Source organism: Mustela putorius, unplaced genomic scaffold (assembly GCF_011764305.1).
Source record: "Mustela putorius furo isolate JIRA1106 unplaced genomic scaffold, ASM1176430v1.1 tig00000698_pilon_pilon_pilon, whole genome shotgun sequence".
NCBI lineage: Eukaryota > Metazoa > Chordata > Mammalia > Carnivora > Mustelidae > Mustela > Mustela putorius.
Genome location: NW_025421449.1, coordinates 4,507,150 through 4,534,020, shown reverse-complemented (window position 1 = coordinate 4,534,020; position 26,871 = coordinate 4,507,150). Strand labels below are relative to the sequence as shown.

General features: G+C 36.5%; 1 protein-coding gene across 8 annotated transcripts in view; it reads left to right on the top strand.

Moving 5' to 3' along the window:
- CFAP70 (cilia and flagella associated protein 70) overlaps positions 1-26,871 on the top strand; it is a 107,796-nt gene that overhangs the window by 42,770 nt on the left and 38,155 nt on the right. For 7 of the 8 annotated variants that reach the window (XM_013044312.2, XM_045083472.1, XM_013044313.2 and 4 more), the window contains 7 exons: positions 5,013-5,183; positions 5,367-5,447; positions 6,955-7,046; positions 15,036-15,096; positions 15,425-15,619; positions 17,571-17,702; positions 22,743-22,868. In XM_013044312.2, the coding sequence (XP_012899766.1) occupies positions 5,013-5,183; positions 5,367-5,447; positions 6,955-7,046; positions 15,036-15,096; positions 15,425-15,619; positions 17,571-17,702; positions 22,743-22,868 (858 nt within the window). The remainder of the gene's footprint in view (positions 1-5,012; positions 5,184-5,366; positions 5,448-6,954; positions 7,047-15,035; positions 15,097-15,424; positions 15,620-17,570; positions 17,703-22,742; positions 22,869-26,871) is intronic. The other variant, XM_013044311.2, reaches the window with a different exon arrangement.

Here is a 26,871-nt window from a genome sequence, read left to right as displayed (position 1 = left end):
AAACAGCATATCATAATTGAAAGGTTATAGGCTTTGATGTTAGTCAGCTGCTAGTTTGAATTCTGGAACAGCCATTCACTAGCTGGGTGACTTCAGGCAAGTGGCTAAGTTTCTCTCAACTTTAGTTTATTATTCATCAGTAAAATGTAGACAATGCTTGTTTCCTAGTGTCGTTTTACATATTAAATGAGGTAAACTATCTGAAGTACTAGGGGTATAGTTGACACATGGACATTTTGATCTTTTACTTTTATTATATCCATATGGTTGGAGAATATTGTGTACACATTAAAAATTATCCTCATAAAAAATTTAAAAACATGAGATGATGCATGTGATTGTCTATTAAATTTCATTCAATATGATCACAACCTTTAAAAAATATGATCATAATTTTAAAATATATAGAAAATATTAGAGAGGACGTCTTTCTGTCCATGTCTGAGAGAGTAGGTTGTCAAATTTTCTACCTCTTCCCCCCAAAAGCAGCAGTAAAGATGGACAAGTTGACAAAAAATCATTTCAACATTCTAGAGATTGACCAAAGGCATCAACAAACTGAGAAGTATGAATGCATGAAAAACTTGGATTCTGAGGCATTATTGCTTAGGGCTACTCCAAAAACTTCCCTAAGCTTTTCTCTACTCTATTCCTTTGTCTTAATCAGTACAATGATTCTTCTAGAACAGGATAGGCTGGGAGGACTAACGACTTTGCTGCCATAGAAAATTCAAACAATTTGGAGCAGTGGGTTAAGGACTGATGCCCAGTGATGTTGTTGGTTGAAATGGAGATCCTGTGGAGAACAACCAGTATAATTGTAATGAGAGTCTCAGGAGAGAAGAGAGAGTAAGAGGCAGAAGTGATACATAAAGAAATAATGCCTGATCCAGATGGCCCACAGACACATGAAAAAGTGCTCAACATTACTTGGCATCAGGGAAATAAAAATCAAAACCACAGTGAGATACCACCTCATACCAGTCAGAATGGCTAAAATTAACAAGTCAGGAAATGACAGATATTGGCGAAGATGCAGAGAAAGGGGAACCCTCCTACACTGTCGGTGGGAGTGCAAGATGCTGCAGCCACTCTGGAAAACAGCAGGGAGGTTCCTCAAAAAGTTGCAAATAGAGCTATCCTACGACCCAGCAATTGCATTACTGGGTATTTATCCTAAAGATACAAACATAGTGATCGAAGGGGCATGTGTACCCAAATGTTTATAGGAGCAATGTCCACAATAGTTAAACTATGGAAAGAACCTAGATGTTGGGGCACCTGGGTGGCTCAGTGGGTTAAAGCCTCTGCCTTCAGCTTGGGTCATGATCCCGGGGTCCTGGGATCAAGCCCCACGTTGGGCTTTCTGCTCAGTGGGGAGCCTGCTTCCTCCTCTCTCTGCCTGCCTCTCTGCCTACTTGTGATCTCTCTCTCTGTCAAATAAATAAATAAAAATCTTAAAAAAAACCACCTAGATGTCCATCAACAGATGAATGGATAAAGAAGATGTGGTATATATATATATACTGGACTACTATGCAGCCATCAAAAAACTCTGAAATCCTGCCATTTGCAACAATGTGGATGGAACTAGAAGGTACTATGCTAAGCAAAATAAGTCAGTCAGAGAAAGACAATTATCATATGCTCTCTCTGATATGAGGAATTTGAGAAGGGGGTAGGTATGAAATGAAATGAAACAAGATGGAACTGGGGAGGGAGACAAACCATAAAAGACTCTTAATCTCAGGGAACAAACTGAGGATTGCTGGGGGATGGTGGGGAGGGATAGGGTGGCTGGGTTATGGATGTTGGGGATATGTGCTATGGTGAGTATTGTGAATTTTTTAAGATTGATGATTCACAGACCTGTACCCCTGAAGCAAATAATACATTATATGTTAATTTTTAAAAAAGAAGAAATAATGTCTGGAAATGTCCCATGTTTGATGAATACATTAATCTACATATCCAAGAGGTTTAGAGAATCCTTGGTAGGATAAGCATACAAAGAAATACAATATAGACATTATAGTGAACTGTTAAAAGACAAAGAGAAAATCATGAATTCAACAGGAGAAGAACAACTCATTGGTTATAGGGGTGCATGAGTGTAGTTAACAGCTGATTTTTCTTCTGAAACAGTGGAAGTCGGAAGGCAGTAGAATAACATATTCAAAGTGCTGAGTGAAAACTCTAGCAATCAAAAATGAAGGCGAAATAAAGACATCACAGGGTAAACAAATATTAGAAGACTTTGTTACTAACTCATTTGTCTTGCAAGAATCACTAAAGAAAGTTCTTCAGCTTGAAAGGATATGGCACCAATTGCTAATGTGAATCCACCAGAAGAAACAAAGAGCACTAGAAATGGTTAAATTTAAGTTAATATAAGGGTGCCTAGGTGGCTTAGTGGGTTAAGCCTCTACCTTCGGCTCAGGTCATGATCTCGGGGTCCTGGGATCAAGCCCCGCATCAGGCTTTCTGCTCAGCTGGGAGCCAGCTTCCCCCCCTCTCTCTGCCTACCTTTCTGCCTACTTGTGATCTCTCTTTCTCTCTGTCAAATAAATAAATAAAATCTTTTTTTAAAATCTGAGTTAATATAAAAGATTTTAGAAATATATTTTTTAAATTTTACTCTTAATTTCTTTGAAAGATATTATATAAAGCATTAATTATATTGTTGAGTATATAACATATAGATTTAATTTATATGATAATGATGGCATTAAGGAGGGAGGATAGTATGGAACTACAGTGCATTAAAGTCTCTACATTATACCAGAATTAAGTTAGTATTAAGTTAGTATTAATGTGGTAGAGATCATGATTAATCAGAATGGCTAAAAATCTCGTGTGTGTTTGTGTGTGTACATACACATGTATACAGATACAGATGTATATATAAATGTATATAAACAAAGGAATTAAATAGGAGCATCACAAATATTTAACATAAAAGAAGGTACTTAAAGAAAGAGGAAAGGAACAAAAAAGATAAGATATATAGAAAACAAAGGCAAAATGGCAAACATACTTGTAAATACTTCAACAATAACTTTATATGTAAGTAACATTAAACACCCCAATGAAAGGATAGAGATTACTAGACCAAATTTCAAAAAATCAAGAATTGGGTGCCTGGGTGGCTCAGTCGGTTAAGCATCTACCTTCGGCTCAGGTTGTGATCCCAGACTACTGGGATTGAGCCCCACATCAGGCTCCCTATGCGGTGGAGAGCCTCCTTCTCCCTCTCCCTCTGCTGCTTTCCCTGCTTCTGTTCTTTCTGTGTCTCTGTCAAATAAATAAATAAGAATATTTTAAAAATAAAAAATCAAGAATCAATGATATGCTGTCTAAAAATGGACACACTTAGATTCAGATACACATAAATTGTAGTGAAAGGATGGAAAAGATATCTCTGGAAATGGAAATTGTGAGAGCTGAGTGGCTATATTTATATCAGACAAAAGAGAACTCAAGGAAGTATTACTAACAACATAGAATGGCATATCAGAAATATTAAAGAGTCGATTAAAAAGAAGATAGAATTTACAAATTTATATACTTATGTATAATAATAAGTATATAAATATACTTTTAATATAATAAGTATAAGTATATAAATTATAATAAGTATATAAATAATAATATATAATAAGTATATAAATTAAATTGTATACGTATCTAACAACAGAACCTCAGCACTTCAAGCAAAATCCAACAGAATTGAAACGAGAAATAATCGGATGATAACATTTAGAAATTTCAATATTTCCATTTCATTATTTGGTAGAAAAACTATTCAGAAGATCTAGGTTAAACACCAACTTACCATACAACCCAGAAAATCATTTTTAAGAACTTACCCAAGAGAACTGAAAACCAGCATTTACACAAAGACATGTAGGTGAATATTTATAGTATATCAGTGAAACAGTCACTGTAATGAAGATAATGTAAATATCCATTGCTTGTCTCCTCCAACCAAAGTTTTCTTGTGTTTCCTGTTTTCCTCTCATACCTATGACCACTCTTCTCCTCTTTGTTTTTGGTCTGGCTTCTTTCATTCAGCATAAATTGTATTTAGATTTCATCCATGTTCTTTAATCAAAAAATATTGTTATGAGATTCTTTTTGCAGTCATTTATCTAAAGTTTGAATTTTCTCATACAAAGTCTTTAAACTTGCCCTATTTTTCCTATTATAGTTGGTAGCCCAGTAGATTAGATTATATTTCTTTTTTTAAAAAGATTTTATTTATTATTTATTTGACAGACAGAGATCACAAGTAGGCAGAGAGGCAGGCAGAGAGAGAGAAAGGGAAGCAGGCTTCCTGCTGAACAGATAGCCCCAATGTGGGGCTTGATCCCAGGACCCTGGGATCATGACCTGAGATGAAGGCAGAGGTTTTAACCCACTTAGCCACCCAGGCGCCCTAGATAATATTTCTTATACAGAAATAAATTCTACCACTTAAAGTTAATCTGGAATTGTGTGTCAAAGATTAAAAGCCTTCTGAGAATAAGAATTATGAAACACCAAAATCAGGCAAAGTTGAAAGGTTTCCTCATAATAACTTAAAATTTTATTTATTTATTTATTTATTTGAGAGAGAAGGCGAGAGAACATGCACATGTAGGTGAATGTAGGGGGAGTGGCAGACAGGGAGAAGCAGGTTCCTTGCTGAACAAAGAGCTGGATATGGGACTAGATGCCAGGACCCTGGGATCATGACCCAAGCAGAAGGCAGATGCTTAGCCATCTGAGCCACTCAGTATCCCACCTCATAATAATTTAAATAATAGTATAGGCAGATAACTTTCTATGATGGTTTTACCTGTTCAATAAATACGACAGTCAATAAAGATTTCCATTTTCCCATCTCCCTCTGATTCTACAATGCTGAAATTATCTAGAAAACTAAATTATGCTAAAAAATAATGTGAGTTTCTTTCAAATTTGTCTCATTTGCCTGTGATTCACTGCTTTCTTTTGTTGTTTCTTTTCAGACCAAATGTTTATTCAGCTTGTTCCGGGATACTGGCCATCTTTTGACTCAGAATAATAAAATAGGAGGATTTAATTCTCCATTGTCGAAACCTATTGTTTCTAAGAACCTGAAAGAAGAGAAAACAGTCAAAGAAAAGGAATTGGAAGGAAGGCTTAGGCCTGGGGATTTGGTAGGTTGTTTAGAAGGTGATGATTTTGCTAGTTTTGTTATATGCCAGAGGCTTGCACTGATTTCTTATCTGGAAAATTGCATCAGTTTAGTTTAGATTTTGTTGCAACATAATGATCATTGTTCCTAACACTGTAAGACCATATAAGAATTCAGTTTTTGTGGTATGTTCACTTTCTTTCAGCAAGCACCTAGTATAAAATCTCAGAGCTCAGATACTCCTTTGGAAGTTGAACCCTCTCCAAGCCACAATCCAGAAGGACAGGTAACTATGCATAAAGAGTTGGAAAATTAAGTATGATATTGTGAAAAATGCTTGTTATCTTAGTTACCATCCCATATTTCCCATGACTAGTTTATGGCTGTAGGTAAATTTCTTTGTCTTATTGAGATTCTCTAAAATGAGCAGGTAGTACCAGGTTAACTTTAAGGTCCTTTCTAACATTACAAGTTTATGTCTGTCATTAGTCTTATGCACTAGGAGGAATGCAAAGATTTATAATCTGCAGCCTTTACTCATCTGTGTTCAGGAACTCAGTGGTCTGGTGGATGAAACAGATTTATACATAACTAACCATAATATGGAATTTTGATGAATGCTTTAATAGAGGTACAAATAAAAGGGCAGTGAGGGCTCAAAGAAGACAAATTAATCACTCCTAGAATGGAGCAATCTCAGAAGGCTACATATAAGAGGTGGCATCTGCTCTAAGTAGTGAAAGATGAAGAGAAAAATTTGCCAGATAAAGATGAGGGGGTAAGCATTTCAGGGCCTGGGAATACTTGAGTCAAGGCACAAAGAAGGTAGCAGAATTTGGAGTATATCAATTAATTTAGTGTATGGAGTAGAGAAATGAAAAGAAAGAGATTCTAGAAGGAGGTGAGAAAGGAGAGGCTACACTGAGTTGTAGAAAGGCTTGTTGAAAGCCTTGTTAAAAAGTTTGGGTTTCATTATATAGGTGATGAGGGACTCTTAAGCCTCATCTTGGAGACTCACATGAAATGTTTTAAAATCATGTGGAAATAAGACCTTATATGCATTTAATGGGCTGAACTCTTGCAAGGATGTGAAAAAAAGAGAATGAGTTGGGGTGGGGGCTTCAAATATAAGTTTATAGGTTTTTATTATAGTACAGATGAGTGTTAGTGCCAGTCTGATTTAGGGAAGAGGTTGTAGAAAAGAAAGTCAGAAACTTGAAGAGGGAAGATCTGGAATTGGGAAGTTTGAGGGTGCTGAGGAAGAGAAGCAGAAGATAACTCAGGTTCAAGAGAAAAGTCAAAAGAGAGGCCAATATAAGGGAAATGATAAGTTCAGTTTGGGACATGTTGTATTTAGGATGCTGGCAAAATTCTGGGTAAAAATGTCCATCAGGTTGCAGTTGGTAGATGGTGATGTAGATGCTGTGAGTGGGACTATCAGAACGTTATGTGAATATTTCCATAGGACTTGGAAGGTGTGGTGGCAGAAAGAATAGCCTTCACTTAAAACAGTTCTAAGAAAAGTATTGAACAAGTTAAACAGCACTTCAGCTAAGATTGAACTTTCCAAGAATAAAATTGAAAATGCTTTTCTGCAAGAGATAACCACTGTTACCTTTTCTTTCCAGTTATTTTTCTGTATTAAAAATATTTTGACAGTCAAGATCATGCTGTATACATATATTTGTACCTGCAGTTTTCTTACTTGTATTATGAATGTTAGGGTACTAAAATTTGTTTTTATATATCTATTTTTAATGGAAAGAATAAATTAGAGAAAAATATCTTTACAGCAATATATAGAAGCAGGGACATACATTGTGTTGGAGATTCAGCTGGACAGAGCCTTGGTTCCAAAGCGAATGCCAGAGGAGCTAGCCAAAAGGTGTGTAGCAATGGTTCTTATACTTGTTTTGCAAAAACATTTTAGGTATAAATAAAAGGAATTCAGATTGTCCCCATAAATATAGTTTTTCTAGGCTAAGTAGCGGAAAGTTTTTTTTCCTCAGATGAAATTTCTTTCATTACTGTGGTTTTCTTATTACAAAAGCAGTATATGCTCATTATAAAAAAAACATTTTGAAAAAATTGAGTATATTATAATATCTGAGTATAATATAATAATATAATAAAATATAAAATAATAATATAATAATAATCTGAGTATATAAAAACACTCAGATTTCTACTCATCCAGTGATAGCCACTTTAAAAAACTGGTACTTATCCTTCCGGAGTTACTGTAAAGTTTCTGTATTATACACACATACCACAAACATACACACCCATGTCACATATAAATAAATGTGATTTTTAAAAATGGTTTTTATATTGTACCATAGTGCTTTGATTGTTTCTAGAAAATTATCCATTTCATCTATGTTATTCAATTTGTTGATATACAATTGCTCATGACATTCTCTTATTATTCTTTTTATCTCTATAAAATGGGGAGTAATGTTCCTGCAGACCTAGATAGGAGGATTGACTTCATCACCTTGAGATCATGACCTGAGCCAAAATCAAGAGTCAGATGCTCAACAGGCTGAGCCACTCAGGCACCCCAGTTACAGATTATATTTTTATACATTTTGTGCCTGTTAGCAAAGATTTCTAACTACTATTTTATGCATTTACCTTCAAAAAACAAATAAACAGGAGCTACAAACCAAAAGTACAATAATACTCATTTTCATATTTACCTTTACCAGTGTTATTTCTTCAGCTACCTTCCAGTTACTGACTAGTATCCTTTCCTTTTAGCCTGAGAGGCTCCTTTTAGCATTTTGTATAGATTAGATCTTACTAATAGACTCTTAGTTTTTGTTTGTTAATTTTTTCTTCATTCTTGAAGGGTAATTTGCTGTATATAGAATTTTTGGTTGGCATTTTTTTCTTTCAGAACCTTAAATATGTTACCCTAGTACCTTCTGGCCTCCATGACTTGGGTTATTCTTATTGACATTATTGAAATTATCTGTTTATCTTATGTGACAAATAACTCCTCTCACTGCTTTTTGAGTTGTTCTCTTGTCTTTGGCTTCTTACGATTTGACAATGATGTGTCTTAGTGTAGATCTTTTCAAGTTTATTCTGCTTGGAAATTGTTATGCTTCTTGGATATATAGATTCATGTCTTTCTGGCCCTTTGTCTTTCTCTTCTCCTTCTGAGATTCCCATAACCTGTATGTTGGTCATACAAATAGTGTATGCTGATGGTGTCCCACATATTTTAGGCCCTGTTTACTTTTTGTTTGTTTTTCTTTCTGTCCTCAGATTAGGTAATTTCAATTATCCTGTCTTCAAGTTTGCTCATTCTTTTTTCTGCCTGACCAAATCTGTTGAACCCTCTAGTAATTTCATTTCAGTTAATGTACTTTTCACCTACAAACTTTCTATTTGGTTCTTTAAAATTTCTATCTCTTTATTGATACTCTATTTTTATTTTGTTTATACATCATTTTCCTGATTGTTCTTAATCCTTTGTTTGTGGTTTCCTTTAACTCTTCGAGCACAAGTAAGTTGTTTTATTTCACATCTTTTTGTAGCAAGTCCAGTGTCTGGGCTTCCTCAGGGACAATATCAATTTGTTTTTGTATTTCAAAAGAGCCATATTTTTATGTTTTTTAAAAATACATCTTGTGATTTTTTTTGTTGTTGTTGAAAACTGGACAGTTTGATATTATAAAGTGGGAACTTCGGTAATCAGATTTTCCCCTTCCCCAGCGTTTGCTATTCTTAATTGTTGAAGTTGTAGGTTGTGTTCAGCCAGTATTTTGATTGAAATTTTCTTGAATGGCAGGATCTTGATATAATCAAACAAATAAAGATAAAACAAAAAAAAATTTTTTTTAATCGATGATTACATGCTGGAGCATTCTCTCAGGTTTCTTTCTTTTTTTAAAGATTTATTTATTTATTTATTTACAGAGGGACAGAGCATATGCGAGCAGGGGGAGTAGGGGGACCACATAGAGAGGGAGAGAAGCAGACTCCCTGCTGAGCAGGGAGCCTGAAGTAGGGCTCAATCCCGTGACCCCAAGACTGTGATCTGAGCCAAAATCAAGAGTCAGACATTTAAATGACTGAGCCAACCAGGTGCCCCTGGAGCATTCTTTTATTGCTTAACTAGGCTGTTTATAATTCTGCTTCAGCCTTCACTTCCTGCTTGTACTGGGACTACGGATCAGTCAATGGTGGAAGCTTAAGGTCTTCTCAAGTTTTTTCTGAACATGTATCCCATCCTGAGCATATATATATATAGCTTTCTAAATTCTTCTATACAAGTACTTTTGAATACCTTAATTTCCCAGAGAAACCTGCTTTTCTTCCAAGGCCTTAGGTGGTTGTTGTATATCAACCACAACCTTTTGTCCCACAGAGCTATGGGTTTTTTTATAATCTTACAATGTTTTTGAGAAATGTGCACCCACTGGTTTTCTATCTTTTCCAGATAGGAAAAATAGTATTGAGTGCTGTATGTCAGTCATTCAGGTAGCCCCAGATAGGTTAAAACAAATGCAGTAACTTGTGAACAAGGACTGCTCTGCTTCTTCAGAATCAGAGCCTAGTGTGCCACACTGGAAATGCAGGTTGCCCTGAGCTGGGAAGAGGATGAGGCAAGGGCAAGTAAAAATGCCTCTAAGCTTGCCCACTATTATAGTTGCCTTTTTCTTGGTTTTCAGTATTTGTTTCATTGCTGTAAACTCTTGATTGTCTTCCACAGTTCTCGCAGAGTTGGTTCAGACAGTTTCTGATTATTATTTTCAGTGTCTCTACACAAGGATGGGAGTTTAGAGTTTTTTACTCTATCATTTTGCTGACATCTAGACTTTACCTTTTGATGCGAGGGACACTATGCTCAATGCAGGATGAAAGGAAAGGAGATTATTTATTACAGATATTTTTAAGGCCTTTGATAAATATCCCCAAGTTGCAGCCCAAAAAGTTTGCAGTTCCGCAAGTAGTGTATGAGCCTGCTCTTTCTTCATACATTCACCAACACAATACTTTTTTGTATTTGCTATTTTGACAGGGGAAGATATTTTCTCATTTTGATTTAATTTTTTGAAAGTTTCTCATTTTAATTTTAATCCACATTATAAATGTTTTAGTGAGATTAAACATATTTTCACATATTAAACATTTGGAAGTCCTCTTTTGAAAATAACTTGCTTGTAGTGGCACATTTATCCTTAATACCAAAAAGTTTAAAAACTTTTAAAAACTTTGCATTTAATCCCTTTCCGAAAATAAGTTGATAATATTTACTATAAATGATATATATAAAATAAAATTGATAATCTGGAAATAGAAAGTTGAAAGCTCAAGCCATGGAAACAAAGAGAAAGAAAGTATTAAATAGAACTTTCATAAATAAGCATCAAATCTTTCTTGTTTAACAAAAAGGGAAGTACTATAAATTATGCGGCTCTAATCCTACAGGAGAACCCATGCTAGTTCTGCAAGAGATCAGATATCTTCCTGACATTAATTTCTAAAACAGATATCTCATTTGAGATCTTACATAGGGAATACTTAGTGACAAAATAACAGCAAGTTTAATGAAAGTTTTATAGCAAATGTAGGTGCAAGTTTTCTATAATTTTTTTTATTGAAGTACAATTAAAATTTAACATTTTATTAGTTTCAGGTGTACAATGTAATGATTCAATAGTTGTAAAACTGAAATGATTACCACAATAAGTCTAGTTAATATCTGTCACCATGCGAGTTATACAAAAATTTTTTTCTTGTGATGAGAGCTTTTAAGGTCTACTTTTTTAACATTCTTCAAATACGCAATACAATATTTTTTTAAGTTTTATTATTTATTTTTAGTAATCTCTATACCCAAAATGTGGCTTTAACTCATGACCCTGAGATCAAGCATCACGTGTTCTTCCAACTGAGCTAGCCAGGTGCCCCTCAAATATGCAGAACAGTATTTTTTTTAATCTTATTTTTTAAAAGATTTATTTATTTATTTAAAAAATTTTTAAAAATATTTTATTTATTCATTTCAGAGAGTGAGGAGAGAGAGATAGAGTGCACACATGAGCATAATGGGGGGAGGATCAGAGGGAGAAGCAGACTCCCTGCTAAGCACAGATCTGGATGCAGGACTCAATCCCAGGACCCTGAGATCATGACCTGAGCCAAAGGCAGATGCTTAATGAACTGAGCCACCCAGGAGCCCCTATTTATTTATTTTAGAAAGAGAGAGAGAAAGCCTAGTGGGGAGGTGCAGAGGGAGAGGGAGAGAGAATCTCAAGTAGACTTCCAGCTGAGTGCAGAGCCTGATGCAGGGCTCCATCCCACCACTGTGAGATCAAGACCTGAGCCACCCAGGTGCCCCTGCTCTTAGACTTTTAAAAAATATATATTTTAATTATTTATTTGACAGACAGAGATCACAAGTAGGCAGAGAGGCAGGTGGGGGAGGAGGGAAGCAGGCTCCCTGCTGAGCAGAGAGTCCTATGCAGGGCTCAGTCCCAGGACCCTGGGATCATGACTTGAGCCAAAGGTAGAGGCTTTTATTTATTTATTTATTTTTAAAGATTTTATTTATTTATTTGACAGACAGAGGTCACAAGTAGGCAGAGAGGCAGGCAGAGAGAGAGAGGAGGAGGCAGGCTCCCCTAGGAGCAGAGAGCCCGATGTGGGGCTTGATCTCAGAACCCTGGGATCATGACCGGAGCTGAAGGCAGAGGCTTTAACCCACTGAGCCACCCAGGTGCCCCTAGACTTTTTAATTAGATATAGTTATTACCTATGAGTTTTTCTTTGGCTGTAGAGAGGTAAAAGTCATATTTCTCCTCCAAGCTAGACCAAGTGTCAGTATTATAGACCAAAGACAAATTAAGAATGGCAGTGCTAGAATAGTGGATCCAATATTCATAAAAGTTGATTTGCCTTTGGTTCCTGGCTGAGACATATATGTACCTAACTGCTGAATCTTTGTCAATGTATATATTTAATGCACTCTTAAACATAAAGAGAAGCTCAATTACATTTACAATAACAGAAATACAAATTTAAAAACTACCCTGAAATACCTTTTTTTAATTGCAGAAGATCAAAAAAGCTTAATAACTCATTAAGTTCTTGGTGAGCACATTAGAAATAGGTTCTCTCATTCATACTAGTGAGAGTATAAATTGGTAAAAATCCTGGGGAGAACAGTGTCGTAATAGCTATTAAAATACATAAGCATGTGTCTTTTATCCTAGTAACTCACTTCCAGTAACTTCTTTACAGATAAATGTTCTTAGCAAGGCCATTAGTGACTACTGCATTATTAAATCCAATGGTCTTTTCAAAGTCATTGTGACCTGTTATTAGTGTTTAATGATTCAGTCCTCCTTGAAGCTTTTTCTTTACCAGGCTCTCAGAATACTATACTCTCTTGGTTTTATTCCTCCTCCTCTGGCTTCTTTATCTCTCTAGCCTCTAAATGTTGGAGTCTCTCAGAGCTCAGTCCTTGGACCCTTTTCAATCTACATTTACTCCCTTGGTTTTTATCTAGTCCCATGGCTCTACCTACCATCTAAGTGCTGATGGCTTTCAAATTTGTATATGGACCATGGACCTTTCTCCTGAACTCTGGATTCATACATTTAATTCTCATAAACTCTCTGGTCAGAATCATTGTAATCTCTTACCTGGTTCCCCTACATCTACTATTCTATCCTTCAGTTTATTATTTTTATAATGTAAAAGCTTTATTGAGATATAGTCCACATACCATTCACTTCACCCATTTAAACTGTACCCAAACCACTGGTTTTTAGTATACTCATAGAATAATACAGCCTTCACCACAATCAACTTTATAACATTTTTCTTACCCCTAAAAGAAATCTCATACATATTAGCAGTCACTCTACATTTCCTCCCAACCCTCATGCCATCCCCTCTCCCAGAATCCCCCAGCCCTAGGCTACCATGTATCTACTTTTTGTCTGTATAAATTTTCCAGCTTTGGACATTTCATATAAATGGAATCATACAATATGTGGTATTTGTGACTGGCTTCTTTCATTTAACATAATGCTATCAAGGTTTATCCATACTGTGGCATGTATCAGTACTTATTTTCTTTGTTGTTGAATAATATTTCACTATATGGGTATACCACATTTTCCCCCATTCTTTAGTTGATGGACAGTTGGACAATTTATTCTTTTTTTTTTTTAAGATTTTATTTATTTATTTGACAGAGAGAGATCACAAGTAGGCAGTAGGCAGAGAGGCAGGCAGAGAGAGAGAGGAGGAAGCAGGCTTCCCGCTGAGCAGAGAGCCTGATGCGGGGCTCGATCCCAGGACCCTGGGATCATGACCTGAGCCGAAGGCAGAGGCTTAACCCACTGAGCCACCCAGGTGCCCCTGGACAATTTATTCTTAATATAGCCTTCTATACTGGTTGTGTTAAAGTGGAGGTCAACTCATGTAACTAACTTCTCTGCTCAGAAACTACTAGTGACTCCCTGGCACACTCTGAGTAAAAGCCTAAATCTTTACAATGGCCTACAAGTGCCTATGTATTCATTATGTACTTTGCTCTCACTTTTTCTATCCATTCATACTTGGCTTCCTGCTGTTCTTTACACATGCGAGGCATACTGTTGCAGCAAGGCCTTTACACTTTCTGTTCCCTTCTGCTTGTACTTTCCTTATCCTAGGTATCTACACAACTTGCTTCCTCACTTCCCTGAGGTCTTTACTCAAATGTTACTGTCTCAGTAAGTGTCTTGATGAAATGTGTTTCCCTACTTCACCACCCTAGCCGCCAACATAGTCCATCTGCCTTCCTGCATTATTTTTCTCTGTGGTGCATATCACTAAAATATTTATCTTAATAATTGTCTTTCTTTTCCCACTAGAATATAGGTTCCACGAGGGCAAGAATTTTTGCCTAATTTGTTTAATGCTCTATCCCCAACACTTAGAAAAGTGCCTGATGGATGGTAGGCACTCTATATGTCTTGAATGAGTGAATAAATAACATTGTCTCTGGAGAGGAAATTGGGTGGCTGGACAACAAGGTTGTCAACAAGGAGACAATTTAGTATATATTATTTCTATACCCCATAAGTTTTGAATCATAGGATATAATTACCAATTAAAATAAATAAAACTAAAATTAGAAATAATGAGCAGAGGTATATAATTACATAGGACCTATTAAAGAAAAATTGAATTTGTATATTTGATTGTAAACTTTAAGGTAGTACTGTATACATCAGCAGGAATCTGAAACTATAAGGAGGAAAAGCTAAGAACTTAATTTCCTCTAGTTTTTGTAAGATCTCTAGAAAATGGAAGGTAGAAGTTTTGGCATAACTAGGTTGATAGTAACAAGATGCATTTTCTTAACACAACATCTGATATCAATATTATAATTTAATGCAGTCATAAATTATGTGTACCAAGAGGACACTTTTTATCCTAGATGAAGAGGAAAGAAAAGTATTCACTTGCCTGTGCCATTTAGACTTCTAAAACTTCATTCTTTCAGAGACTCTATGGAGTGCACTTCCTCATAACACCCATTTCTTGCCAACTCCTGAGTCAGGCAGTCTCTTGAGTGCAGTAACAGTTTAAAAAAATGTATAAGAGTAAAACTGGGCTGAAATTAGCCAAAAGTACAACTTTGCTGATTTCTGGGTAGCTGGCTTCTTTCCTATCAAATCCATAGCCACATACTGTTCTGTGGTTCACATCTAGACTTTTACATGAGAGAATTGTAATGCTCAAGCATGATGTGGAAACAAAACATAGATCTCTCCCGTACAGGCCCTTTGGAAGTAGGAATAAGAGAACATAAATCTGCAGATAATAAAGTTTGTTTTTGTCATTTTCTTTGGTACAGGGTCAAGGAAATGATTCCTCCAAGGCCGCCTCTTACCCGTCGGACAGGAGGAGCTCAGAAGGCAAGTGCCAAAGCCACGGTGAAACTATAAGTAATAAAGTGTTGAATGTACCCACTTGAAAATAAGGCATGGATTCTTCAGTATGTTTTCTAGAGGGGGTGAGAAATTGTAGCTTCACATATTTCTCTTCTGGTTCTTTTTGTGACCAGTGACATAAAATGAATAGTGAATAGTGTTTCCTCTTTGGCTGGTAGTCTCTGAGCTGAAAAGTAAAGGGCAATTTATACCTAAAGCATTATTGAATGTAAAACCCAATCCAGTTTCAGACTTCCATTATATATCTTGATCTCTTTGCAGCCTCTTTACCAGATATTTTGTATTTTGCTAGGCAGTGAGTGACTACCACATGCAGATCAAGAATATTTCTAGAGCTATTCTGGATGAGTATCATAGGATGTTTGGAAAACAGGTGGCCAAACTGGGGAATAACATGGATAGTGAAACCGTGGAGGAGCAGAAGTGCCTGCTCAGCTATGAACTTAACTGCTCTGGAAAATACTTCGCTTTCAAAGAACAGCTCAAGGTAAATCTTCCTTTAATTGTTCAATGGAGTTTTATGAGGCTTCTTTTCTACATTCCTAATTATTAGTTTTTCTGTGGTCATGTTCAGCTATGCTTCCACACTCCTTGCTGTTGGTGCCAAGAGTTATGTTCCATCTGATAGAACATGAGAAGCTCCACTTGTGCAAAGCCTTGGTTTTAAGTCTTTACTTGAGGCTAGGCCAGATTTTGAGCCAGGTTTCATATTACTGTGGCAGGTAGAAACTTTGTCCCTGGTATTGATTCCATGACTAATTCTCTGTCTCCCATTACCTACCTTTCCATAGTCCACAGAATCACTAATATTTGAGAAATATTTACTTAGTGATAATCTTTTGCATCATAATGGTTAACATTTATTTTTAAAAAATTTTTAAACATTTTAAAAATTTATTTTCAGCATAACAGTATTCATTGTTTTTGCATCACACCCAGTGCTCCATGCAATACGCGCTCTCTCCTATACCCACCACCTGGTTCCCCCAACCTCCCACTCCCCGCCCCTTCAAAACCCTCAGATTGTTTTTCAGAGTCCATAGTCTCTCATGGTTCACCTCCGCTTCCAATTTCCCTCAACTCCCTTCTCTCTCTAACTCCCCTTGTCCTCCATGCTATTTGTTATGCTCCACAAATAAGTGAAACCATATGATAATTGACTCTCTCTGCTTGACTTATTTCACTCAGCATACTCTCTTCCAGTCCCGTCCATGTTGCTTTTATTGACCATTTGCAGTACACTAGGCAAAATTTTTTTAAAAATTATTTATTTCTTTTCAGCGTAAAAGTATTCATTGTTTTTGCACCACACTCAGTGCTCCATGCAATCTGTGCCCTCTCTAATACCCACCACCTGGTCACCAGACAAATTTTTAAATGCTTTGTATTTTACTAATTTAATCCTAACAACAACGCTATGAAGTAGATAGTCTTCATTTTACAGTTGGAGAAATTCAGTATTAATTGGTTAAGTAATTTCCCCAAGAGCGTAGAACTAATAAAGGGTAAAGATGAGACTCATATTCAGGCAGCCTTCTTGCTCCAGAATTCACGTTCTTAACTATGCTGGATTGCCTCTCTGTGCACATTTATCATGTGTTCTGTACTGTACATAACAGATACAAAGAAAGCACATGGAAGTAATAAGGTGAAAAACAACTGATGCCCATGGAGGTGAGGAGCTCTTCTCAGTAGGTGGCATATTCACAACTTAGTTTGATTCCTGGTTCTACCATTACTAGCTGAATGGTCAAATGACTTTACCTCTCTGAGATTTAATTACTTTGTGTAATGATGAGGAATAATAATAATACTATCTCGTGAAGTCATTATGAGAATTAAATAATATGATACATGGAAAGTGCTTAGTATAAAACCTGGCAATAATGTTAGCTGGGAAGGGGGTACTGTCATGGCTACAGCAATATGTTATTTGTACAGCATTTTAAGTTTTATCACCTACTTGTTATCTTTCTTTGACTTCTCAATAATTTTCTGAGTAAGATAATAAGACCAGAAGTACACATCCATATAACAAATGAGGAAAATGAGGTAGTAACTTCAATTTTTGAGGTTGTACAGTGGTAGAATTATAATTCCATTCTCTAGATTGTCAAATCACACCTTTTCCTCTTGTATCAGGTGGTCACCATGAGAGATGTAATGCATAAACCTAATGCTGAGGTCTTCTTTAGCTTTATGGCTCTCTTCACATATTCTGCATTGACTGTATTAGAGAGAGCGTCGAGAAAAGAAGTCATGCAGAGTATGCTGACTGGGGGAAAATCAGAGACCTGACATTCTAGTAGTTACCAAGGGAGAAATTAATCACTTTCTGAAGTTCTGATGAGCCTTAGACCAGGGCTCAAGGGAGGCCTATGTTGTCAGTGTGGTGCTGGACTCTATATAATCAAATGGATGATCTATGTCTCTTACAGCATGCTGTAGTAAAGATTGTGAGAGAGAAGTATTTGAAGACAACACCATTTGAAAGCCAGGAGGAACTGCAGACATTTATTAGTGAGCTCTATGTGTTCTTGGTGGATCAGATGCATGTGGCCTTAAACCAGGTAGGTGCTCAAGAACTAAGAGCCTTTCCTTTTCTTCATAGGACATCAGGGTCTCTGAATGATTCCTTCTTTGCTTGCTTCCTTTCTTCATTCAGCAAACATTTATGAGGTGTCTACTCTGTTGCACTGACAAAGATGAGTAAGAAACTGCCTAAATTATAAAACTAGTTTTTGGGAGAATGAGGGAGAATAATTCAACTTCCTGGCATAATAACTTTCATAACTGTCTTAAATGTGATGGATAAAAGAAATATATAAAGTCAGCTAATTAAATTATAAAACAAAAATCATCATTTTATTCATTCTGTGAGTGTGCACAATTTTCAGTTTGCTCTCCATGATTGGCAATCAAAACTAAGAAACATTATGAGCTTTCAGATATTATACCTGAATGACAATGACAGTTCAAACGTGCCTTTTCTTTTCTTTTCTTTTTGAGAGGGCAGCGAGTAGGGCAGAAGGAGAGGGAGAGAGAGAGAGAGTCCCAAGCAGGCTCCCTGCCCATTGTGAAGCCCCCATACAGAGCTTGATCTCACAACCCTGAGGTGATGACCTGAGCCTAAATCAAAGGTTGCATGCTTAACCCACTGAGCCACTCAGGTGCCCCCAAACATGCCTTTTCTACTTGACTGTTAGCCTTCTCTTCTCCCATTTGTCTCTTTCTATATATATTTGCACAGCTTGCATATTGTCTTCATTTGCTCATTTTAAAATGTATATAATTGTGGTTTATTTGAAAACAATGGCGAAAATCCAAGTCTTTTTGTCCCCTTGGTCGTCTCTAAGCAGCCATGGTTCCTCAAACCCTCTGTTTGTTTTTCCCTTTACAGTTGCTTTCTTCTCTATCACTATTACTTTTTCTTTCACCTTGTCTTTCTGGAGGGGGAAGGTGAGGAGTGTCCGATATCCTAGGATTAAGAAAACAATTCTACCTTGAGCACAGATGATTTAGACAAATTGCTTTGAGAATTGAGCATGAGATAGTAATTACTATTGCCTTGTGCTGTCAAGGAATCCCTGTCTAGTAGAGAAGAGAGACATCAAATGCAAATAAGCGCAGTAGGGTGAGGTAAGTGCTATGATAGGGACATGTCCATGGGAGAGCAAGTTTGGGGATGCCTAAAGAGTGGTCAGCTTCACCCTGAGAAAGGTGTCAGGAAAGGATTCACAGAAGAGCTGTGCCTTGAACTTGAAGACTAAAAATTTTCCAGGTGGATGTTTCAGAGCATTTGAGTCATAGGGAACATCACAAAAGCTTGGAAGATTGGAAGTATGGCATATACAGAAACTGCCTATCATTTAGGAACAGAGGATGAAGTGGAGATCAGTTCCTAGTAGGGGAATTGAGAATGTGGATGGAAGCCTTATATGCTACACAAAGAAGTTTTGACTTTTTCCCTTAATAGCATTTGGAAGCAATAAATTTAATTACATTATAAGTGGAATAATATGATCAGATCTACATTTTATGAAAAACACTCTGATGGCAGTATGTCATATGGGTTAGGTGTGATGAAACTGGTGGTGTTAACCAGTTATTATTTGGTAATAAAGGGGTCAACGATTCTTAAGTTTAAGGTTCAATGATGGGGTAGCTTATAGTACCATTAACCTGAACAGGAAATACAACACAAGTGAATTTGGTAGGAGGCAGGTGATTGTTGAAATCACTTTTGAACATTGGTTCTTGTGGGGTTTTTCTCAAGAGAGAGATCTGAGCTGGAGAGAAGATTTGGGGAGCCATGAGTATATACAGGCATTACTTGGAGATATCGACAAGTTTGGTTCCAGACCACCACAATAAAGCAAGTCAAATGAATTTTTTGGTTTCCCAGTGCATATAAATGTTTACACTATACTGGAGACTATTATGTATGCAATAGCGTTATGTCTAGAAAAACAATGTATGTATCTTAGTTAAAAAAAAAAATACTGTATTGCTAAAAAATCCTGACCATCATCTGAGTTTTCAGCGAATTCTAACGACAGATCGCAGATCACTGTAACAAATATATTTAACAATGAAAAAGCTTGAATTATTGTGACAATTACCCAAATGTTACACAGAGGCACAAAGTGAGCAAATCCCATTAGAAAATGGCACAATAGATTTGTTTGACACAATTACCACAAATCTTCAATTTGTAAAAACAGACAAAAAAACAACCAAAAGACAAAAAAAAAAAAAAACCAGTATCTGTGAAGTGCAACAAAAGATATGCCTTAGATACTAGTTAAAATATGATCATAAATTAAGCTGCTGAGAAAAACATGAGTCGAGAGAGAAGTGAGCTGTCAGTGGAACCCTATCAAGCAGCAGCATTTAAGGGATGGGTGAGTAAAAGAATGAATGGAAGGAGGGGTGCTTGGGTGGCGAGTCATGATCCCAGGGTCCTGGGATTGAGCCCCGCATCAGGCTCCCTGCTCAGCGGGAAGCCTGCTTCTTCCCTCTCCCACTCCCCCTGCTTGTGTTCCCTCTCTCGCTGTGTCTCTCTATGTCAAGTAAGTAAATAAAAATCTTTAATTAAAAAAGTAATTAATGGAAGGAGATAAGTGAATTGTTAAAAAGGTAAAAGCCAGAAGACAGTGGTATCACAGAAGCTAAGGGGAGATAATTTTAAGAAGAAAAAATAGTCAACAATGTTAAATATCCCTAGGAGTTCATGGGGAAGGAGAATTGGAACAAGGTCATCAAAAGGTATAAACTTCAAATTACAAGATAAACTAGTACTAGTGATGTAATGTACAGCATGACGACTAAAGCTAACACTGTTGAATGATATATGTGAAAGTTAAGGGAGTAAATCTTAAGAGTTCTTATCACAAGAAAAAATTTTTCTTTTTTTCTTTTTCTTTTTATTATGTCCATTTGAGATGATGGATACTAACTAAACTTATTGTGGTAATTATTTTATAGAATGTGTCTTTCAAACCATTATGCTCTATGCCTTAAACTTACACAGTGAGGTATGTCAATTATATCTCAATAAACTGGGGGAAAAAAGAAAAACAAAATTTGAAAAGTTTTCATTGAATCTGAAAATAAAGAGGTTATTAACTTTCACATAGCAATATCAGTGAGCTAATGGAGTAGATTCAAATTATAATGAACTGTGGAGTAAATGAGTGATTAAGAAGCAAGTGAATATAAATTCAAGAAGTTGGAAAATGAAAGGAAGGGAGGGGAAAGTAGTAGCTAGAAATGATAGAGATTTTTTAAGCTGGAGATGTCTTTAGCATATCCATAGGTTTGGGAAAAGGAGTCAGCAGATGGGAACAAATTGAAAATAGAAGGAAAGAGAGAATAATTGATGGCAAAGCCCAGGGTATATACAGGTAGGAAAGGATCAAGAACAGAGAAGGATGTGATGCTTCTTCCTCAGACTGAAAGGAAGGATATACAATGGATGCAGAAATAAATTCTTTCAGTGTGGAGTTCATTAGTTGAGGGATTTCTGGCCTAATGATTTCCATTTCCTTTGTGAAGTAATGTCTTTGCGGACCTTGAAGGAAATAACATTTGAATAAAGAACATGAAGAAGGGGCGCCTGTGTGGCTCAGTACGTTAAGCCTCTGCCTTCAGCTCAGGTCATGATCTCAGGGTCCTGGGTTCGAGCCCCGCATCAGGCTCTCTGCTCAGTGGGGAGCCTGCTTCCCCTTCTCTCTCTGCCTGCTTCTCTGCCTACTTGTGATCTCACTCTCTGTCAAATAAATAATAAAAATAAAATCTTAAAAAAACAATAAATAAAAAATAAGAAAAAAAACATGAAGAAAGAGAAGAATATTTAGGTACTGCATGATAGCATTATGGAATTTGTTGTTGAACAAGGACAACTACATAGATTGCAGAGAGTATGAAAGGTCTTCAGCTAAGGCTGAATGCCAAAGAATCTGTGGCAGCCCAGAGATTTCTTTGTGTACGCAGTTTTCCTAAGGACCTATTAGCAGCTCTTGTCTAAGACTTAAGAAGTCAGATAGCAGGGTTGTTTTAATTGGGGAATCTTCAGACCAAGTGCAGAAGAAGGACAAGGTTGCCTGGGACCTGAGTGTGCTGGCGAGAGAATAGTATGAATGGATGATCAGAGGTCCAAGCTTACCCACTTGGGAAACATAGGCATATTGGAAATGAAGGAAATAAAGTTAAAGAGCAGTTTTCAGGGGATTAAGTGACCAAAAGACTGAAGGCTTGTAAAGTAGATTCTGGGAGTGGAATGTTAGAGATAAGAGTATTTCTGGTTTGCAAAGAAGTGTGTTGCTGGAGGGATTTGGAGGTCAAGATCATCAAAGTTAAAAATAACAAAAACAGAAGCATTATTCCATGATCAGGAACTCTCTTTGGCCCATCTTAAATTTAGCTTTACTCTCTACATCCCTTAGCAACTCTACTTGTTAATGTCACTGAAAATATTTTTACTTCTAATTAAAGAATTTGGGGAGGTCTGCCTTGACAATATCTTCTGATCCAGGAGATTACTTACTATACCAGAACTGCTTTCCTAAGTGGGTATATAGAGAATAATATTTTGGGGGGTTTTCTCCTACATTCTGGCGATTTCTAAGATGTTTCCTTTTTGGGATATGTTTAAATATCTCACTAAAAGTACAGAAGCAACTTCCAAAGCGTTACCCTTATCTCCTGTTTTTTCAATGTTTGAAGACTCTAGCTAGTGTTTGCCAACCTTTTTCATGTAATGGCACCTAAAAATGATAATATTTTTCATGTACACTAGAGAAAATGTAAGCTGTTTGAGGTCAAAGGAAGCTTACGTAGAGATTTTTGACTGCCCTGAGGGTTGAGGAGCCCAAATTAATTTTTACTCACTTCTATGAGCTTAGGTTGTTGGTATTCAGACACCTGAGCTTCTCTTTCACCCTCGATATTTCTCTCTTGGTTCACTCTCACTCTCTTAATATATCGACAAGGCTGTAAAAAACCCTAATATCATTTTCAACCTTATAACTGGGTTCTCACGTCTAGTTTATTCTTATAAGACTCTCTACTTGTAATTGTTTTGTTTTGTTTAATATCTTGATGACAAGACCATGCCAGACGATATCCAAGGTGCTGTTTCAACTATCTATACAAGCAGTGAACAGCTTCGACTCTTTGCATTTGAAGCAGAAGTCAATGAGAACTTTGAAATGGCAGCAGTGTATTATGAAGAGGTAATTAAATGTCTTGCCAGTGGTAATTGTTACTATTATTTGTATAATATGGATATAACAAATAGTTTTTAATTATTTAAAACCCAACAGGACTGATGAAAGGATAGACACATAAATCAATAAAATAGAACCTAAAAATAGATCCACACAAATAAGGACATTATATTTTTATTATTATTATTATTTTTTTTAATTTCTTTTCAGCTTAACAGTATTCATTGTTTTTGCAACACACCCAGTGCTCCATGCAATATGTGCCCTCCCTAACACCCACCACCTGGTTACCCCAACCTCCCACCTCCTGACCCTTCAAGACCCTCAGGTTGTTTTTTGAGTCCATAGTCTCTCATGGTTCACCTTCCCTTCCAATTTCCCTCAACTCCCTTCTCCTCTCCATCTCCCCATGTCCTCCATGTTATTTGCTATGCTCCACAAATAAGTGAAACCATATGATAATTGACTCTCTCTGCTTGACTTATTTCACTCAGCATAATCTCTTCCAGTCCCGTCCATATTGCTACAAAAGTTGGGTATTCATCCTTTCAGATAGAGGCATAATACTGCATAGTGCATATGGACCACATCTTCCTTATCCATTCATCCGTTGAAGGGCATCTTGGTTCTTTCCACAGTTTGGCGACCGTGGCCATTATATTTTTGACAGAGGTGTAAGGAAATTCAATAGAGAAAAGACAGTCTTTAAAAAAAAATGGTATTAGAACTGTTGGTCATCCATATGCAAAAAATAAACTTTGACTTAAGCCTCAAACATTGTATAAAAAAATCAACTTAAGAGGCACCTTGGTGGAGCACCTGGGTGGCTCAGTGGGTTAAAGCCTCTGCCTTCTGCTCGGGTCATGATCCCAGGCACCTGGGATCGAGCCCCACATCGGGCTCTCTGCTTAGAGGGGAAAATGCTTCCTCCTCTCTCTCTCTGCCTGCCTCTCTGCCTACTTGTGATCTCTGTCTGTCAAATAAATAAATAAAATCTTAAAAAAAAAAAAAGAAGAAGAAGAGGCACCTTGGTGGCTCAAGTGGTTGAGCATCCAACTCTTGCTCTCGGTCAGGTCTTGATCTCAGTGTCGTGAATTCAAGCCCAACACTGGGCTCTAGGCTGGGTGTGGAGCCTACTTAAAAAAAAAAAAAAATCAACTTAAAATGAACCATAGATCTGAATGTAAAACATAAAACTGTAAAAATTTTAGAAAAAAAACAAAGAAGAAAGTCTTCATGACCTGGAGTTTTGGACATGATGCAAAAGCATGATCCATAAAAGAAAAATAGGATAAATGGAAGTTCATCAAAATTAAAATGTGTGCTTTGTAAAAGGTAGTATTAAGAGAAAGAAAAGAAAGGTAGATATTGGGAAAAAATATCTGCAAAACATATATCTGACAAAAGATTTGTATCCAGAATATTAAGAACTCCCAAAATTTAACAGTAGAAAAATGACTAAATAAAAATGGGCAAAAGATTTGCAAAGATATTTCACTAAAGAGGACATAAATATGATAAATGAGAACATGGAAAGAAGTTCAACATCATTAGCCATTAGGGAATGCAAATTCAAATCACAATAAAGTGCCACTACAATACATTAGAATAACTAAAATGAAAAATGGTGACAATAAGAGGTGCTGGTGGGGATACAAAACAACTGGAACCCTCATACTTTGCTGGAGGAACCCTCATACTTTCCTGCTGTAGCAGGAAATCCTGCTACATTACTGAATGTAGTAATGATGAAGCAACCCTGGAAAATAGTTTGGCAGTTTCTACTCCTGGGTATTTACCTTAAAAAAGTATAATCTTAGTGATATTCCCATGCATTTTGGCCATTTGTAGATCTCCAGAGAAATGTCTGTTTAAGTCCTTTGCCCACTTTTGAGTCACTTTTGTTTAATTTTTGTTGTTGAGTTTTAGTAGTTCTTTACATATTCTGAATATTCTTACCAGTTACAGGTATATGATTTGCAAATATTTTCTCCCATTCTGTGAATTACCTCTTTACTCCATTGAGTTTCTTTTGATGTACAAAAGTTTTTTTTAAAGGTTTTTGATGAAGTCCAATTTGTCTTTTTTTTTCTTTTGTTAACTGTGCTTTTGGTATCATATCCAAGAAATTATTGTGATATCCAGAGTCATGTTATAGTTTTAGGTCCTACATCTAGGTCTTTGATCTATTTTGAGTTATTTTTTGTATATGGCATTAAGTTGGGGTCCAACTTCATTTTTTACATGTATATGTGGATATCCAGGTTTCCTAGCACCATTTGCTGAAAAGACTGTCCTTATATATTGAATGGTCTGGGTCTCTTTGTCAAAAATCATTTGACCATATATGTGAGGGCTCTCTATTCTATTCCATTGTTCTATATATTTATCTTGATACTAGCACCACACAGATTACATAACTTTTTAAGTTTGGAAACCTGGTGTCTGTTTTTATGCCAGTACCATGCTGTCTTGATGATCACAGCTTTGTAGTAAAGCTTGAAATCAGGCAACGTGATGCTGCCAGTTTTGTTTTTCTTTTTCAACATTTCCTTAGCAATTCAGGGTCTCTTCTAATTCCATACAAATTTTAGGATTGTTTGCTCCAGCTCATTTTTATTAGAATGGCATTAAAAGTATAGATTGCTCTAGGCAGTATAGACATTTTAACAATGTTTATTCTTCCAGTCCAGGAGCATGGAATGCTCTTCCATCTTTTTGTGTCTTCTTTGATTTCTTTCATGAGTGTTCTGTAGTTCCTCGAGTACAGATCCTTTACCTCCTTGTTTAGGTTTATTTCCAGATATCTTATGGTTCTTGGTGCTATAGTAAATGGAATCAATTCTCTAATTTCCCTTTCTGTGTTTTCATTGTTAGTGCATAAGAAAGCCACTGATTTCTGTACATTGACTTTGTATCCTGCTACATTACTGAATTGCTGTATGAGTTCTAATAGTTTGGGGGTGGAGTCTTTTGGGTTTTCCATATAAAGTATCATGTCATATGCGAAGAGAGAGAGTTTGACTTCTTCACTGCCAATTTGGATACCTTTAATTTCTCTTTGTTGTCTGATTGCTGTTGCTAGAACTTCTAATACTATGTTGAACAAGAGTGGTGAGAGTAGGCATCCTTGTCGTGTTCCTGATCTCAACGGGAAGGCTGTGAGCTTTTTCCCATTGAGGATGATAATTTGCTGTGGGTTTTTCATAGATAGATTTTATGAAGTTCAGAAATGTTCCCTCTATCCCTATACTTTGAAGTGTTTTAGCCAGGAATGGATGCTGGGTTTTATCAAATGCTTTTTCTGCATCAATTGAGGGGACCATGTGGTTATTCTCTCTTCTCTTATTGATTTGTTCTATCACATTGATCGATTTGCGAATGTTGAGCCATCATTGCAACCCAGGGATGAATCCCACCTGGTCATCTTTTCAATGTGCTTTTCAATGTGCTGTTGGATCATCTTTTTAATGTGCTGTTGGATCCTATTTGCTAGGGTCTTGTTGAGAATCTTAGCATCCATACACATCAGTGATTTTGGTCAAATTCTCCTTTTCGGTGGGGTCTGCTTGGTTTGGGGATCAGGGTAATGCTGGCTTCATAAAAAGAGTCTGAAAATTTTCCTTCTGCTTCAATTTTTTGAAACAGCTTCAGGAGAATAGGTGTTATTTCTTCTTTGAAAGTTTGGTAGAATTCCCTGGGGAATCCATCAGGTCCTGGGCTCTTGTTTTTTGGGAGGTTTTTGATCACTCCTTCTAGCTCATTACTAGATATTGGTCTATTCAGGTTGTCAATTTCTTCCTGGTTCAATTTTGGAAGTTTATAGTTTTCCAGGAATGCATCCATTTCATCTAGGTTGCTTAACTTATTGGCATGTAATTGTTGATAATAATTTTGATGATTGTTTCTATTGCCTTGGTGTTAGTTATGATCTCTCCCTTTTCATTCATAATTTTATTAATTTGGGCCTTCTCTCTTTTCTTTTGGATTAGTTTGGCTAATGGTTTAT